We start from the raw sequence: 15594 nt of genomic DNA, 5'->3' as shown, positions 1-15594 counted from the left end.
AATATTAGGGCCACAGACTTTCGTCGAATCTAGACAGGGAAGAAAAGTTAATCAGAAAAGCAGGCAAGAGGACAACTGTAACTCTGGAGAAGCTGCAGATATTCACAGCTCAGGTGGGAATATCTGTTGCAAAGAATAAGCACAACTGGGTTAATGGGTGAAAAATGTTGCAAAGAAAGTGGAGACATACCCCAATATATCTGGAGGATTAAAAAGGTGCATATAAGATGCATCAATAAAGCTAGTCTGTTGTATACATCACACTTTTTATATTTTTATTAGTAAAAAGAGAAACCATGGCTCATTTTCCTCCTACTTCATAGTTATTCATTACTTTATGTTGGTCTATTGTGTAAACTGCCAATAAAATACATTGGAGTTGATGGTAGTAATTTGAGAATATGTGAAAAAGTTCAGCTAGCATGTATACTTGTGTAATTCACTGTAAGCAGTGCAGAAAATATTTTTTTAAAGAAAAAAAAAGGGGTAGGACCAAACATGTTGAATCATGACTATTTTCTAATAGCTCATACCTGTCAAGGAACAAAAGACACACAAACAGACATAAATAGTAACTGGAACAAACCTGGCTTGTTTTAGACAGCTGGGCCTTTTCTGCTCTTAGTGAACCTATTTTTAGACAGATACTCTAAAACCCCACTCTTCTCTCAGGCAGATCAAAAGGAAATCTATAATTATCTCAACATACAGGGATAAAGGCCGTTCTGCACATAGTTAATATAGTCACTTTAATACACACTTTAACAAATCCCCAAGATCAATGGTTATGTGAGCTGTTTTTGTAAGCCAACTGGTAGCAAAATGTCCAACTGATTAGGAAAGACAAAGTAGTCAGGTTAAGCTGGTTATGCTGGTAAAAAGAGGAACCTCCAGGAAAGCAACAGAAAATTGGGCAGATTTCCAATCCGTCAATAGGGTGCAGAAACAGACAGCTTACAGAAACACAGCAGTCTCCTTCTGAAATATTAAAAATAGCTTACAAAGACAATGCACAAATGCAAAAAAGACAAATAGCATCTTCTTGCATATAAATATTCAGAACAACTTACAAAAAAAAAAAACATCTAAGCTTTGAATCATGCTTATGCTCCTACAAGAGTTTAGGACAGTGTATTTTTAAAACTATGTGTAAGGGAGGTGTAAAAGAGAAAAATTAAAAGTACAGAGGTACTATAGCAAATGTCATGCACGCACTCATGAGCAGTATGTGCACAGAGGAGAGGTGGGGAAATCTGCAGCAACAACATGAGTCATTGTTCTACGCAACTCTTACAGGCAGAGCAAATTCTGTCTGCCTGCAGACATGTTTTTGCACATCCGCGCACCCTGAAGCACATTTCTCTGTAAAACTAATGACACGAGCAGCAAGCAAGCTACAAAATAGTAGCAATTTTGAAAAAAGAGATACGCAGCATAATATTGTGTACACAGGTGAAGCACCTCGATTCTACAGGGATGGTGCGTGCCTCAACAAAATTCCAAATGAGGCAGTCTTACTCAGAGCTTGAACAATCATCGCGGCATAGCTTCTCTCTATTTTAGTGCAGAGCATGAACTGCCCCCCCGCCCAAAATAATGAATGCTAATGCATGCATGCTTGTAATCTGTGAATGGTGCTCTGCAGAGTTAACACAAGGGAGAAAGGAAAACTCCTAAAGTGTTCAATCAGCTCTTAATGATGATGATCATATTTCTGCAAAATCTACTTCTTAAAGCAGATCGGCCAGATGATACAAACTGCAACCTTTCATGTGCTTCATTATTAGGATAAAAGAGAAGAAATGCTCCAAGACTCAACATAATGAATTCTCTGATTTAAACATTTTCAGTACACATCAGATATGATTATTGATATATCTGAAACTGATATATCTTCCAATACTTTGCTATTTATAATCCACCCCATCAAGCCAGATGAGACTGCAAACAGAAACCGTAGACAAGCAGCATTTTTAAAATGTAGAACTTAATTTAACCTCGCCACAGACATATGAGCGTTTTAGCATAGCTTTAAAGTCTCTGTTAGTACCTGCACGGCTCCAACAGATATGTTAGACTTACCCTGCTCACAACTGAAAAGTGCCACTTTAAAGAGGAAGTGTACAAAATGGCGCAGTCCGGATATGGGAACCTGTACTACTGTTCGTTTCTACTGACGCTGATTGCTCTGTACTGAAAATAAACCACAAGCTAGCGAACAGATCCTCTTTACATTCATCCTCTTATTCATAGAAGACGAAAACTACAGAGGATTGTGGAGGGAAGCATCCAACATCAGGACCAGTTGGAGCAAAATATGGCACTGTCTGCTTTCTATTAGCTTAAGTTCAAACTACAAACTTTGAACATGCTTAAAAGCCACCAACGCTTTGTAGGAAGTGACATCACTGAAGCGCTCCCATTTTCAACCAGTGTTTCAACACAGGAACAGATTGCACAGGGGCAAACAGGAGCAGCTTTGCAATATCATGCAAAGCTTTTCATTTAATCTCTTCGTTTTTGCAGCAAAACTAAAATAACACTCAGCCGGCAACACACAGATTTCCAAGCACGACTGCCACAGTGAATATCCCTCACTCATCCCTGAGCTCTCACTGCTGAATAACAAGAAAACCACCGTCCCAGAGATTATGGCATTAAAACCTCTCTCCCTGCATGCCAAATCCAGACATATTAAACATTCGCTTCCCCTCATAAGCTGCAAGGTAAACAGCCCCATCCAGTGCCAGTCGGCAGCCTAGGCGCTGACCCATTTCCCGACTCAAGCAAGTTACAGATTAACAGTCTTGGATGCCAGCAGGTGGAGGTGGAAGAGTGGGGTGAAGGGTCTAAGTAGTGCAACCGAAACCACGTCAGCTGAGAAGCTCAAGGATCAAACCCAGGGAAGTATAACAGGGTTTCAGCTAAGTCACGCTACAGATATGTCAGGAGACTTAGCACTTAAGAGCTTTGGTAAACTTTTGAGTGACAAAAATGTAGAGCAGCAGAGTAGGATGAAATGACAGAGAAAAGCCAGGATAAAAAAAACAAAGGAGGAGGAAGTGGAAGATAAAACACTGGAAGGCAGAGACAGGGACTCAAAGGCTGCCACAGGAAATCTTGAAGCGTAGTGTGGGAACCAATCCCTGCACAGGATTAGACTGCATCATTCTGTTTGTTTGCTCCTTAGAGCTGTGATAACAACCTGCTATGCTCCAACCTGCAATGATGCTATTCACTCCTTTGTAGAAAGAAATCCATAGTTTTCCAAACCATGTTTAGGAAACATGTATTGTTGTCAAGGTACGACTCACTGCATTACAATAATATGAAAAAGATCATGTATTTCAGAAATTCGGTTTAAAAAATAAAACTCATGATTTTTTTTACGCTGTGTGATATATTCTAAAGTATGCATTTCAATTATTTTGAATAATGATGGCTTAGAGCTAATGATTAAAAAAAAAATCAGTTTCTGAGCAAATGCAAAAAATTCATAATGTATAATACCAAAAAATAAAGGATCTTACATACAGAAATGAAGGGTATTGACTCAATACTAGCTGGGGCTCCTTTTACACGAATTAATGTATCAATGCAGTGTGGCATGGAGGTGATTAGCCTGTGGCTCTCCTAAGGTGTAATGGAGGTTACACCTTATGCCATATAGTCTATGGCATAGATTGTTGTTGCATTTTAGGTCAGACAAATTTGCTGTTCAATTAATACCTCATTTAAGAAGGTATTAGTACTTTTGGCAGAGTGGGTAGGTGTCAAGTCCTGTTGGAAAATGTGAAAATCAGCATTCACATACAGCTTGCCAGCAGAGAGAAACATGAAACTTTCTGATAGATGCCTGTGCTTTATTTGGACTTAAGAAGACACAGTGGACCAACACCAGCAGATGACCTACCTCCCTTGCCCATCATGGATTGCAAAAACTGTCTGTCCCTCTCAGAAATGTAGTTCCCAAAGATAAGAGCAAAATGTACCCTCATCTAAAAAACAAAGAACTTTGGATCACTCAGAAACAATCTGTTCTTTCTTCTCTTGAGACCAGATGAGAAACTTCTAACATCTTTGCTTCAGGAGTGACTTAACACAAGGAGCAGAACAACAGCAGGGGTGTCAAACTCCAGTCCTCAAAGGCCGCTGTCCTGCAGTTTTTAGATGTGCCGCAGGTACAAAACACTGGAATGAAATAGCTTAATTACCTCCTTCTTGTGTAGAGGCCTGCTAATGACCTAATTATTCTATTCAGGTGTGGTGCAGCAGAGGCACATCTAAAAGTTGCAGGGCAGTGGCCCTTGAGGACTGGAGTTTGACACCTGTGATTGTAGAGCATGAATATAGACGTGTATATGGTGGCGCTCGCTGACTCCGGTCCAGTCCACACTTTGTGAATCTCCTCTGAACTCTTAAAATGGTCTTTTACTTTACAACCTGCTAAAGACTGCAGACACGTTTGTGCATTGTTTTCTACCAACGCTGCTCTTCCATCAAACATTCTATTAAAATGTTTGTTCTGAAGAACTAGCTCCATTAGCAAAGGTGTCTTTTTTACTTCTGAATGATTTTATTTGCCATCTTCTGAACACAGACAATATTGCAACATTAAATATAATTAAAAATTGATTTTGTTAAATAAGATATTGTGTAACCATTAACTTTGTCGTAAAAATGTGAATGAACAATAGTTAACAGTTGAAACATGCCACTCTATTTATGAGGAGTCCTTTTAATATGCGAGTTGTGTATTTCAAATTGAATTGGCAAAAATAATTTTACTTTTTAATTATTTTTGCATGTTTACACGACACACCTGCTTATTCCCATCCACTGTGATGATTCAGTCGTCTTTGCTAAGGCATTTTCTTGTTTTGTTGAAGATTTTTTGGGACTTAAAGTATAATCTCCAAGACTAGACACTGCACTGAGTCAGTCTTTCTCCAGGCTAATGACAGTAAAGAGGATGTGAGGATGATATGCTTACAAACACTAAAGCTGTTAAGAGTGCTGCATTAGGGGGGAAAAATTCTGCAAACCGTAACAATATTACACCAGATTATTGGCATGAAACATTTACAGTGTTTTAGTGTGATGACCCTTAAAGTTCATATTAAATAGCAGGAAAAGCAATAAAAAACAGTGGGAAAAAAAATTTTATTTCCTTGCCTGCAGTTATGCTACCTCAGAATTAGTTGAATATTTCAAAGGCACATTTTAAGATGATGATGTGGGATATCAATAGAACAAACAGGTTTGAACTCAAACACTAATGTATTATTTTCCTACAGAACGAAACTCACCACATTGACGTAGGCCGTGGGAGACGAACTGGAGTTGGACCGACTGTGATATAAGCCATAGTTCCCAATGAAGTTCCGTCTAACCTCTGCAGAACTGTGCCTGGAATAAAAATAAGAAACGGATATTTATAAGGCCTTTCTGCCTTATGATCGTAAGGCAGAAAAAAGGAAATTATCATCATTTATCTGAGCTATAGATACACTAGGAAATTAGCTTATTTTCAGCCAACACAACGTATGCAAATACTCTAGGTTGCATTGACAACACTCCCTGGTTTGGAAGTTGTCACTGAGTGAAGACTTTCCTCATCTGTGGAATGTCTGAAAATAAGTCAGACAAGGCAACAAACTCTGTTTTGGGAGAACTTGTTTTTTTTCATTTTACTTTAGACTTTTATTACGAGAGTTTACTGAAACAAATATTCAGCTGTTGTCATTCTTAAAAGAAAACTGGATCTGGTCAAAAATCGATCACAGAACAAAAATAATATCATTGTTTAAAAGAAATGGCCACAAAATCGTACATTAGTGCATTTCTGATTTGATACAGATTCAGACTTTACAAAAAAAAATTCTGAAAACGTCATCCACTTCCTTCAGAAAAAATGTATCTTTAAATAATATTAGATCCAATTTCAGTCCAAAACACATTGGGTTCCATTAATTTTTGAGTTGGATTATCTATGCTTTTGCTTCCACTAGCAGATTTCCATTGACATTGAAATGCTTTGTCAAGTTGAAAATAAACCAGCTTTGGATTAAATGATGGCGTTCTGATTCAAGGGTCAAACCAAGCAGGAAATCAACATGACAGACGGATAAAGGAGTATTCAGAAATGTTGGGTAGACAGTGTTTGTCTGTGCTTTCCAAGAGCTACCCCTATAAAAGGAAGGGAGAACAAGAACTGGGAGACAGTGCCCCAGTTTGTTCCTCACATTCCATATCCTCGGAGTGGGTTCGTCTATTTTTTCAAAATTAATCTACCATGTCATAGAAGATTGACCAAATCTTCCACAAAAAATCCTATACTTGTTTCATCTAATTAAAAAATGTATCGGATGTCTGCATATTAACAGAGGTTTGATAAGTGCCTGTGTTAGCATGTTCAAATGTCAGAATTGCTTTGCTGTGATACATCCACACAGCAAATATTTTAAGGGCAAAAGACTTGAGCAAATGGGTCACGCTGCTGGCTGCTTCCCCTGTGGTCAGTCTCATGAGTTTGTTAAGCCTGTTGCAACATAACTGTTACTAATTATCTCCACAAACCATAAACAACAAAATGTTAGGAGAGAGTGTCAGAACACTAAAACCTATGAAGCTGTAGTAAAACACATTATGTGCAGATCAGAAAGACAGCTTCATTCAGCTTCGTTCGCATGTAAACACAGATCAAATAAGATCCAATATTGCTTATATCAAGGTGTTCAATTCCTGTTCCACTTTACCTATAAATCACGTTCTGTACTGACTAAGCTGAGTCAGTACAGAAAAGGTCAAGGCATGGGTGGTGTGCAAACAAATCTACACAAAGAGCAAAGTCCAGCAGGCCAGTGGTATTTATTCAAACACATAGCCATACTGCCACTGAAATAAAATGGTTGAATAAAAAGATTAAAGACAACGTTTACCAAAACACCACTGCAAACTCAGATTAAAACTGTTCTACGGGGTGAGCTCAAGAAATACACCAAAAATGAGATCATAAAACTATTATTACCATGAACAAAAAACAGCGCACACACGCACACACGCACGCATGCACACATACATTCTGTTTCCACAAGAATCCTTCGGTGCATTGCAATTACAAGGCCAAACAATGAAGCCCTGCAGCTTGTACGAATGCAAAAGTTGCTTTGAAATCATCAGAACCGACCACAACACAGTCTTACAACCTGACTCTGCAAACATCCACAATGCTGTTGGTCACTTAACTGGTTTATTGAAGCAGCATGTTTGCACCTTGCACCAAAGCAGACCGGCTAATGATTGTGTCAGGAGCTTATTATGCTCTTCAAGCTCACCATGTACTTCTTGTGCTTCTGATTTCTGAGAAGAATGCCACAATCCATTTAGTCCCTTACAAAAGTATGTACACACCTTGTTGGTCTATTACAGAAATTACAAGTAAAATACCCCGAGGTGTGTGGTTGTAGTGTCAAAATATGTGCAAACGTTTAAGAGAATTGAATATTTAAGAAAACTAAAATTTAAGAAAGGTTCAAGTCATTTGTGGTTTGTGCCCTACAAGACTCATACAATGTTTATAAGAAGTATCCATTCCCTGATCTAGGCAGATTTACACATTAACCACATTCCTTCCATTTCTTGATGACTTAACTGAACTTCATGAGATGCTCAGTACCTTAGAATTTTTTTTGTATCCATCTCCTGAGTGATACCTTCAATAGCCTTTTCTCTGATCTCCTTGGAGTGTTCTGATGTCTTCATACTGTAATCACAGCCAGAAATACTGATTAACCAGTGCATGAACCTCCCAGACACAGATGCCTTTGGACTACAATCACTGCATTCAGAAAATCTACATTCTACCCCTTGTGAAACTACTTCCTCTAATTGGTTGGACCTTTGTTGAATTAGGTCAGTCATTTTGAAGACAGTAAGTGACGCAATCACTTATTTTTGTGTCAAATATTCATAGTTATTTTGTAAATGATTTTGTTGCAAATGCCAAATTCTGTTGATCGTGGTTGATTTACAAAAATCAATGAAAAGGGTGAAACATTCAGGGAGGTGAATATTTTTATAGGCCTTCCTTTTATTTAGTCAAACTGACTTGTCTTTGAATTATAAATTTGCTGCTTGTATAATTTACTAGATCAATATGAAAATGTATACTTTTAGATCTGTTATTTTTTTCTAGTTTATCCTGTTAACACAAAAACTTTGAAACAAAACTAGCATTTAAAAAAAATAATGGTTTATTCTTTGTTGCTTAAGCTGAGTTTTTATAAATGCCAACTAGAAATCTGAAAGACGGTTTATAACATAACTCCCCTAGAAGACATCCTTAGTACAAAGTAACCTCCTAACAACACTGGCATTAATTCCTTTCTGCATGTTTCATCAGTCCTACAAAGACCAAAATGATTCAACCTACAATTCAGTACAAGTCATGTACAAAATGTCTAATTTGTAGGCACAAAATCTTGTAGGCATGCACAAGGGAGATTGTTAGGTCACAAACAATGACTGACATTAGGGGCCTATCTATAAAAAGACCAGGGAATGAAAACTGTAATCAGCTCTTGCCAGTAGAACCAAGCTGACATTATTTTACCACTGGTAAGCAAACAGCTTGTGACAGTAGGCAACAGCTGTCCCTTCCTTTCAGCGGGCCTCTCCCTGGGCATCTTTTGTCACATAAAAGCTAAGCTCCAGTCAAGAGGATAAAAACAAAAGCTTTGGATTTTGTCATTTTACCAAAAGCAGCTTGCATAAAAACTTCTGAAGAAAAAAAAAACACAAGTTCATGTGAGGATCCAAACTCAGAGTCAAGACTTCAAGTGAAGGAGCATTTGACAATCAGAAGTACATCTGGAGCTTTTGGATGGCAGGACAAGAAGTCCATGAGATCTATGAATGAGGTCAAAACCCCACTGCCAAAAGAAAAGGGAAAAAAAGTGTAACCACTTTGGTCTAAAAAAGCTGCTGCTCCTGGGATGTTAAACCTCATCAAGACACAAAATCTCTGCCTTACTGCAAATTTCTGAAAATAGTCAAAGTGGCACTTTCTAAAACGTACACTTCGTCACTGTTCCTTCAATGACATGATGTCATCTGAACTTAAAAATAAAGCAATAAAAACATGAATTTTTCAACAGATCAGACACACTAGATAATTAAATTGAAAATATGTCAATAGGTCATGTTCACAAGTCAAGTCTTAGATTTACGTCTTATTGGATGAAAACCAATGACACCTCATTTCTACAGAGTTTGTATTTAATCTCTGCAATAATTCATATGTAATAGGGATGTCGCAATTTCAAAATTTAGCATTACGTGTTTGTATTGTATGTAATTTTTTACCATATTTATGAATAATAATAATAATAATAATAATAATAATAATAATAATAATAATAAAACGTTATTTGTATAGCACATTTCAGCAGCAAGGCATTTCAAAGTGCTTTACATCAATAAACACAAAAATACAGAGTTATGCAACATTGAATAAACAATAAAAAAAATATTATCATCAAAAATGTATTGCACTAAACATAAAAGTCGCAATAAAGAAATTCACAAATGAACAGCAGTCTTTTATGGCAGTCGATTTCTGATATGTGTAACATGGGCAACCGCCCAGGGTGGCATCTTGTGGGGCTTAATGCATCCTCCAAGTCTCTGACTGGAGTACCCGTCCCTGATATCTGAAATCACTACCTTGCTCCAGCACTCACCACTCTGTATACAGTGGACTCAGCAATAGTCAATAGCAATCAGTCTTTTCCTGACCAGTATTGATTATGAGGTCTGACCTGCTAATTCTGGCCAATCTCAATGTTGCTTTTCAGGACAATAAGACATACAAGCTCATTTTTTCAAACAGACAAATGGCTCTTTAGAGAACGGGACAAGGAATGATGTCTGATAATGCTGATATTTTTATGCTCCATTTTTGTTCTGAATAAATAACCCGAACTGAACGATACTTTATTTTCCCATTCTTTCAAAAAATGTTCAGACCATGGCAATATACCGGGCACGTGCAATAGCAAAGCAAAGCATTTTTAGCAGTAATTTCAATGTATGCTCAGCTTTCATGTGAAATATTTATGGCATGTAGACCATGTCCTTCACCTCTCCCTAGTTTAGTTAAACTTCAAACTATTAAACTTTAAGATTTTAAGAACCCGCGCTTGTGAAATCCAATGCTGTGATGATGACAGCATGAGACTGTCACTGGAGGACAAATTCCTAAAATGATCATCCGTCGTCAAAGTGGTGAGATTTCCAAAATGTGTCAGGAGATTTTCCATGAAACTTCGTCTCAGCATATGTTGTGGGCCTAAAATCATCTACTATGCATCTGCGTAGAAACAAGCTGGGAGCTTTTTGTTATGTCACACATGGCAGGCCTACACTTGCTGTTTGAGAGCTTGGTGGGTTCCTGTCAGCGTTTCTGGCACCGTTCCCAAACCTCTCCTTCAAGCTGAATGTGAACCATCACTGCTTGTTTGGGGCTTTTGTTTTATAAAATGTTTATAAGTTGCAAGTGTGGTGCTTTAGAGTGTGTTTTTTTTCTACATACAACTTTATTCTACTGCCACATATTTAGGTACTTGTAAGTCAGACATGGTTTTGAATTAACATTTACATTTTCCCTGAGGCACTGAACACAGAGACATTTAACACACTTCTTAAACCACTCTCAGGCTTCTTAGTCACACACACATTAAAAAAGGTAAAACTTCCTTGGGAGAATGACTTAAACCTTCTATTCTACACAATGCTAAAGGACTCATTTCTTTAAATTGTGAGTTTAACATTTGTCCACTTGCCCATCTGTTGCTGTTTCAGCTGTTGTTGAACTGGAGAGCTCCTTCAGTGACAGACTGCTGCATCCTAGGTGCACACAAGTGCTTTATTGCAGGTCCTGCCTTCAAGCACCTGTATGATTTTATTACCATGACTGTTCCCAACAAACTCAAAATGTTATTGCTGTTATCTGAGTATGCTACTTTAATCAGTGTACAGAATCGTTTTTCTTATGTTGTAAATTTGTTCTTGATGCAGTTTTTTTTGCCTTAACATATACGTTTTCCAACTTACTTTAACTTGCTGCTGTGACATCTACATTTTCCCACTGCCGGATAATAAAGGATAGCTCTAATCTGTTAAGGTCATACATAGAAACTAACCTACAGTGCTAAACTTGAAACTGGCCCCTACATTCTCCAGCAGAAAAGGAAAGCCAAAATATCTGCTCCAAATACAAGAAAATATTTTCTACAAGAAATTAGAAACATTTAATGGTGCACAGATACTTCTTAAAAATGTAACATAATAAAAGTATTGGAATTGTTTCATTGTATTCAGTTAATGGTTTATTATTTTAGTTTTTAATATATTTGTATTTTTTGTATGTACTTCATTTGCTCATTGCATGACTATAAAGATTTATTTTAAAGCAATTATATGGTGACTTTTATTCCTCAGGAGTGAAACTTTCAAGAAACTGGTCCTTTATTATTTAATTTATTTTTACATTTTAAATATAATTTAGCTTTTTATCAAAAATAGGGTTTTATTCATCCACCAATTTGCTACTCACTTCCAATTATATGTAAAACAAACCAAGAAAGAAATGACAATAAAATTCTGCTCTAAAGACAATATAAAAGTGACTGAATGATTATATTTCTTTTCATTGTTTGAATAATCATTTTGTTTCTTTGTTTATTAAATTTTAGGTTTTGTTTATATTTATTCAATTCGCATAATATAATATCATTTAAAAAACGCAAAGACTTTTATATCATTTTAACTTTTTTCCATTCAGTTATCTTTCAAACAGAACTGAAGTGAGAGAAATTAATGTCCTCTAAACTTTATGCACTGTAGCCTTAATGTAAAAAGATTTTTGGGGGAAGACTTCTATTATTATTTGCTGGTGAATTCCTAAAATATAACTGATAATGTCTTAGATCAATTTAAACATGTAAACAAAACTATTGGTTTTCCTCCTAACGAGTCAGCTCCAGAGGGAATTTGTTCTGAAAACCGTCTGCAGTCCTATTCGTTTGTCTATGAGAGGAGTGTTTCCCTAACCCTTAAAATTCTTCTCCTTAGAATCAAAGTTCTCTCTTTTAATCTAAGCTAAGAAGAAAAGACAGGAGATCAAGGCATACACAAGAGAAGTGAGAGGACCACATAGATGGCCCCCTCTGCCCGTCTCATCCTATCATACGTCTCCAGACTTAATGGGTCTTACTGCTATCAGCAGCATCACAACTCAACTTCCTCTCGAAGGGAGGCACACACTAACATAGCCATCATTTGCAAGAACTGTGTCGCTGGAGGCTTCAAGTGAAAACCAGGGTCCAAAGGAGACTTTCATAAAAACAAAGGCAGAATTTGCTTAAAGTCTCTTGGATTTGAAGGCGTTGTCTTTTACTGATAAGTACCAGCGCGGAACCACCAACAGACCCGGTGGTCAACAGATGACATCTGCCGAAAACCCATAGGAAATCAGATGAAACACAATCCAGAGCCCCCCTTTCCACTTAGAAGTATTGAACAATAGAGGCTGCATGCCCACAGCTGTCCTCACACCTGTTACCATGTGCTCTTAAATCACATCAAGTTCAAATGAGAGATTATTAAATATTTACTACTTTTCCCAGCTAAACTCAGCAGGCATCTCTTATATGATGAATGTCTTGCATTTGTTAACAGGCAAACTTCTTCTCCATTCCCCTTTTTTTTGGTGCCTATAACAAGAAACGCATTTCCTGTCCTAATACTGAAAAGTGAAGTGATACCAGTGAGTGACGGTGTGTTCTCAGTTTGCAGGATTTCCTTCGCACACGCCTTGCTGACAGAAAGATGTGGAGGCAAGGAGGTGCTCCTGAGACTATTCAATATTTATGGGCTGTATAAACAAAAGATTGTTTCAGCCTGATAAGCACAATGCAACCATGTCTACAAACGTGTATCAGTGTAAATGATAAGAAAAAGATATTTTCATCTTACTCTAACACTAGAGTTTCAACTTGTGTCTGCTGTTCCTCTTTGTGACTGGCTGACTTACTTTCCAAGTTCCCTTTGGTTTATTGCTGTATTTAGCAGCTATTTGACCAAATGCACCCAAAGCTTAAAATTAAATCAGATATGTTTATTTCGCTCATCAACTTCTATTTCTAAAAAGGCCCCTCAGTGGGATCACTACTCCCAAAGCAACATAAAAAAAAACAGATTACAGTTTACAGTTGAACTCAGGGACAAAAACACTACATGTGGATGCATGTCCTGTGGGCTGATGAAACTAAATTTGAAGTGTTTGATAATCTTTGTAACATTTGGAGAGGAAAAGGGGGAACTTGCATGACTTGGAACACCTTCCCAACTGTCAGGTATGAAAGGGACAACATCAACGTAGGTGTGTTTTCCTGCAGGAAGGACTGGTGCACCTCACAAAACAGATGGTATCATCATTGTAGGAAAACATTGAGACGACATTTCAAGATAAGCTTAGGGAAAAATAGCTCTTCAAAATAAACAACTGGGCTAAACACACAACCAAATTAGTTACAAAGAGGTCTAAGGAAACAAAGGTTTTGAAGCTGCCATCACAAAGTAATAATCAGCAACACCCAGAACATTTCTGGGTGTTGCTGATTGAACGTGTGTGTGAGTGCGGTGGCTAACAAAACTGACTCACTTGCACAAGTTCTGTCATAAGAAATTACACAACTACAGCAAACTTGTGAGGAGCTTGTGGAAGGATATTCAAAATGTTAGACCCAAGCAATAGAGTTCAAAGATAAATCTAGAAGAAACTAAGGAAAAGTATGCCAACTTCTGACCAACATGCTGCCAGATAATCGGGGGATAGCTATAAGACAATTTCCAAACAGTGTAAATCTGATCTAAATGAGAAAAAAATATGTATAAGTGGTAAAAACGTATAACAGTTGCCAAGTAGCTAATTCATCCTGAAATCAGACTTTATGTGATGTCTAAATGTAATGCTTAACATATAAAGACTGTCTGTCTGACAACTAATTCTTGGCTAAAAGTGGGTCATCAACAACAAACTGAATGAAATGCTGTGGCAGAAAACCCCAATGAACCAAAAATAATGTAACAAAGAGAAAGCCAAAAGTGTCCTTATACAATGTCAGAGCATGATAGTCATATAGAAGAAAATATTTTTTGTTGTAATAACATTTTACGAATCATACACTTTATCTTGCTTTATTTTTATCCATCTTAGTAGTTTGTAAACATTATATTTACCTTATACAGTAAAACAAAATCCACAAGGAAGTGGCACTGCACTAGTCGGAGTCACCGTTTTCCTATGACATGGCCATGGATGTGATGACAGAAAAACTGAGTGTCTGATTCATGGGTGATTCCCACTCAAGGTGGGAAATGAATCTCTGAGATAGAATAGAATAGAATAGAATAGAATAGAATAGAATAGAATAGAATAGAATAGAATAGAATCCTTTAGCTGTCCCTTTGTGGGAAAATGTAACTGTAACCGCAGCGATAAACAAAATAGAAACTGTATAGTAATATCAAACAAAACAACGTAAGATAACTAAAATTCTAATTAAATAGCAAATGTAGAAGATGTAGATTTTAAGGAATGTCCAGATGATTTGGATAAAATAAAATAGAAACAATACAAAATGTGTTGTCTAATTGTTGATTATTGAAACCTGAGTAAGAAGAGCAGAAATGTAAACAGCTTATTGAGTGAGAAACAGCTGCAGGGAGGAAAGACCCACAATAATGCTCTTATGTCTGTAAGAAGCAGAAGCCAGAAGCCTGTTACTAAAGGAGCTCTCCAGTGCTGTAACATGCAACGAGTGGGAGAGATTGTCCAAGAGGGAGTTCCTACTCTTTACCCATCACCACCTCCACTGGGTCGGGAGGGGAATCCTAGGACTGACCTGGCCTTCCCGATCAGTAATCAAATTGCATTACAGCACCAATAATAACAGCACTTGCTCAAGCAACAGCAGATGCATGAATAGTTTAACATACAAGTGTGCAGCCTTTATCAGAGGTTTTCTTATCTCATATTATATTTCCTCAAGCTTGTTTGCACTATAGCAGATAACAAGGAAACATGTGGGGCTACATTCTAGAAAGCATTCCTGGCAAAAATTAATTCTCCGTTATCTGACAACTCTTCTCTAATTTTTACAGATTTGCTCACTGATAATAGTTTACCAGCTAAACTCTTATCTTATAAAGCTAGTTTTTCTTTCTGACATGAGGTATTTGCAGTGCTCTAAAAAGGAAAAATATACTTCCACCTTAATCTTTTTTACACTATAGCTTATTTCATTGGGACGTGAGAGGTACGCAGTGCATAGTAAGCAAAAGGAAACGGGTACATATTTTTTAAGCAAATAAAATGTAGAAATGCTTGGCTAGCATGTCGCACTTAGCCCCACTTACTCTCACACCCCTAAATAAAACCTTAAGGTGCAACTAACAGCTTTCAGAAGTCACCAAAATAGTAAATGTGAGTCTACCTGTGGTTAATGTCAGAATAAGTACAGCTGTTAC

The 15594-nt window shown here is 37.3% G+C and overlaps 1 protein-coding gene across 4 annotated transcripts in view; it reads right to left on the bottom strand.

Annotated features, from left to right (window-relative positions):
- Positions 1-15594, bottom strand: part of dock8 (dedicator of cytokinesis 8) — a 59083-nt gene that overhangs the window by 41686 nt on the left and 1803 nt on the right. Inside the window, exons 2-3 of one of the 4 annotated variants that reach the window (XM_008418357.3) lie at positions 7679-7765; positions 5310-5409 (exon numbers count right to left, since the gene is read on the bottom strand). In XM_008418357.3, the coding sequence (XP_008416579.2) occupies positions 5310-5409; positions 7679-7765 (187 nt within the window). Of the gene's footprint in view, positions 1-2082; positions 2200-3913; positions 4129-5309; positions 5410-7678; positions 7766-15594 lie in introns of those variants that run through there. The other 3 variants (XM_008418358.3, XM_008418359.3, XM_008418360.2) reach the window with 3 other exon arrangements.

Source organism: Poecilia reticulata, chromosome 9 (assembly GCF_904066995.2).
Source record: "Poecilia reticulata chromosome 9, P_reticulata-male-v2, whole genome shotgun sequence".
In the NCBI taxonomy this organism is placed as follows: domain Eukaryota; kingdom Metazoa; phylum Chordata; class Actinopteri; order Cyprinodontiformes; family Poeciliidae; genus Poecilia; species Poecilia reticulata.
Note: the sequence above shows the minus strand (reverse complement) of the source record. Positions and strands in the feature narration are given on the sequence as shown.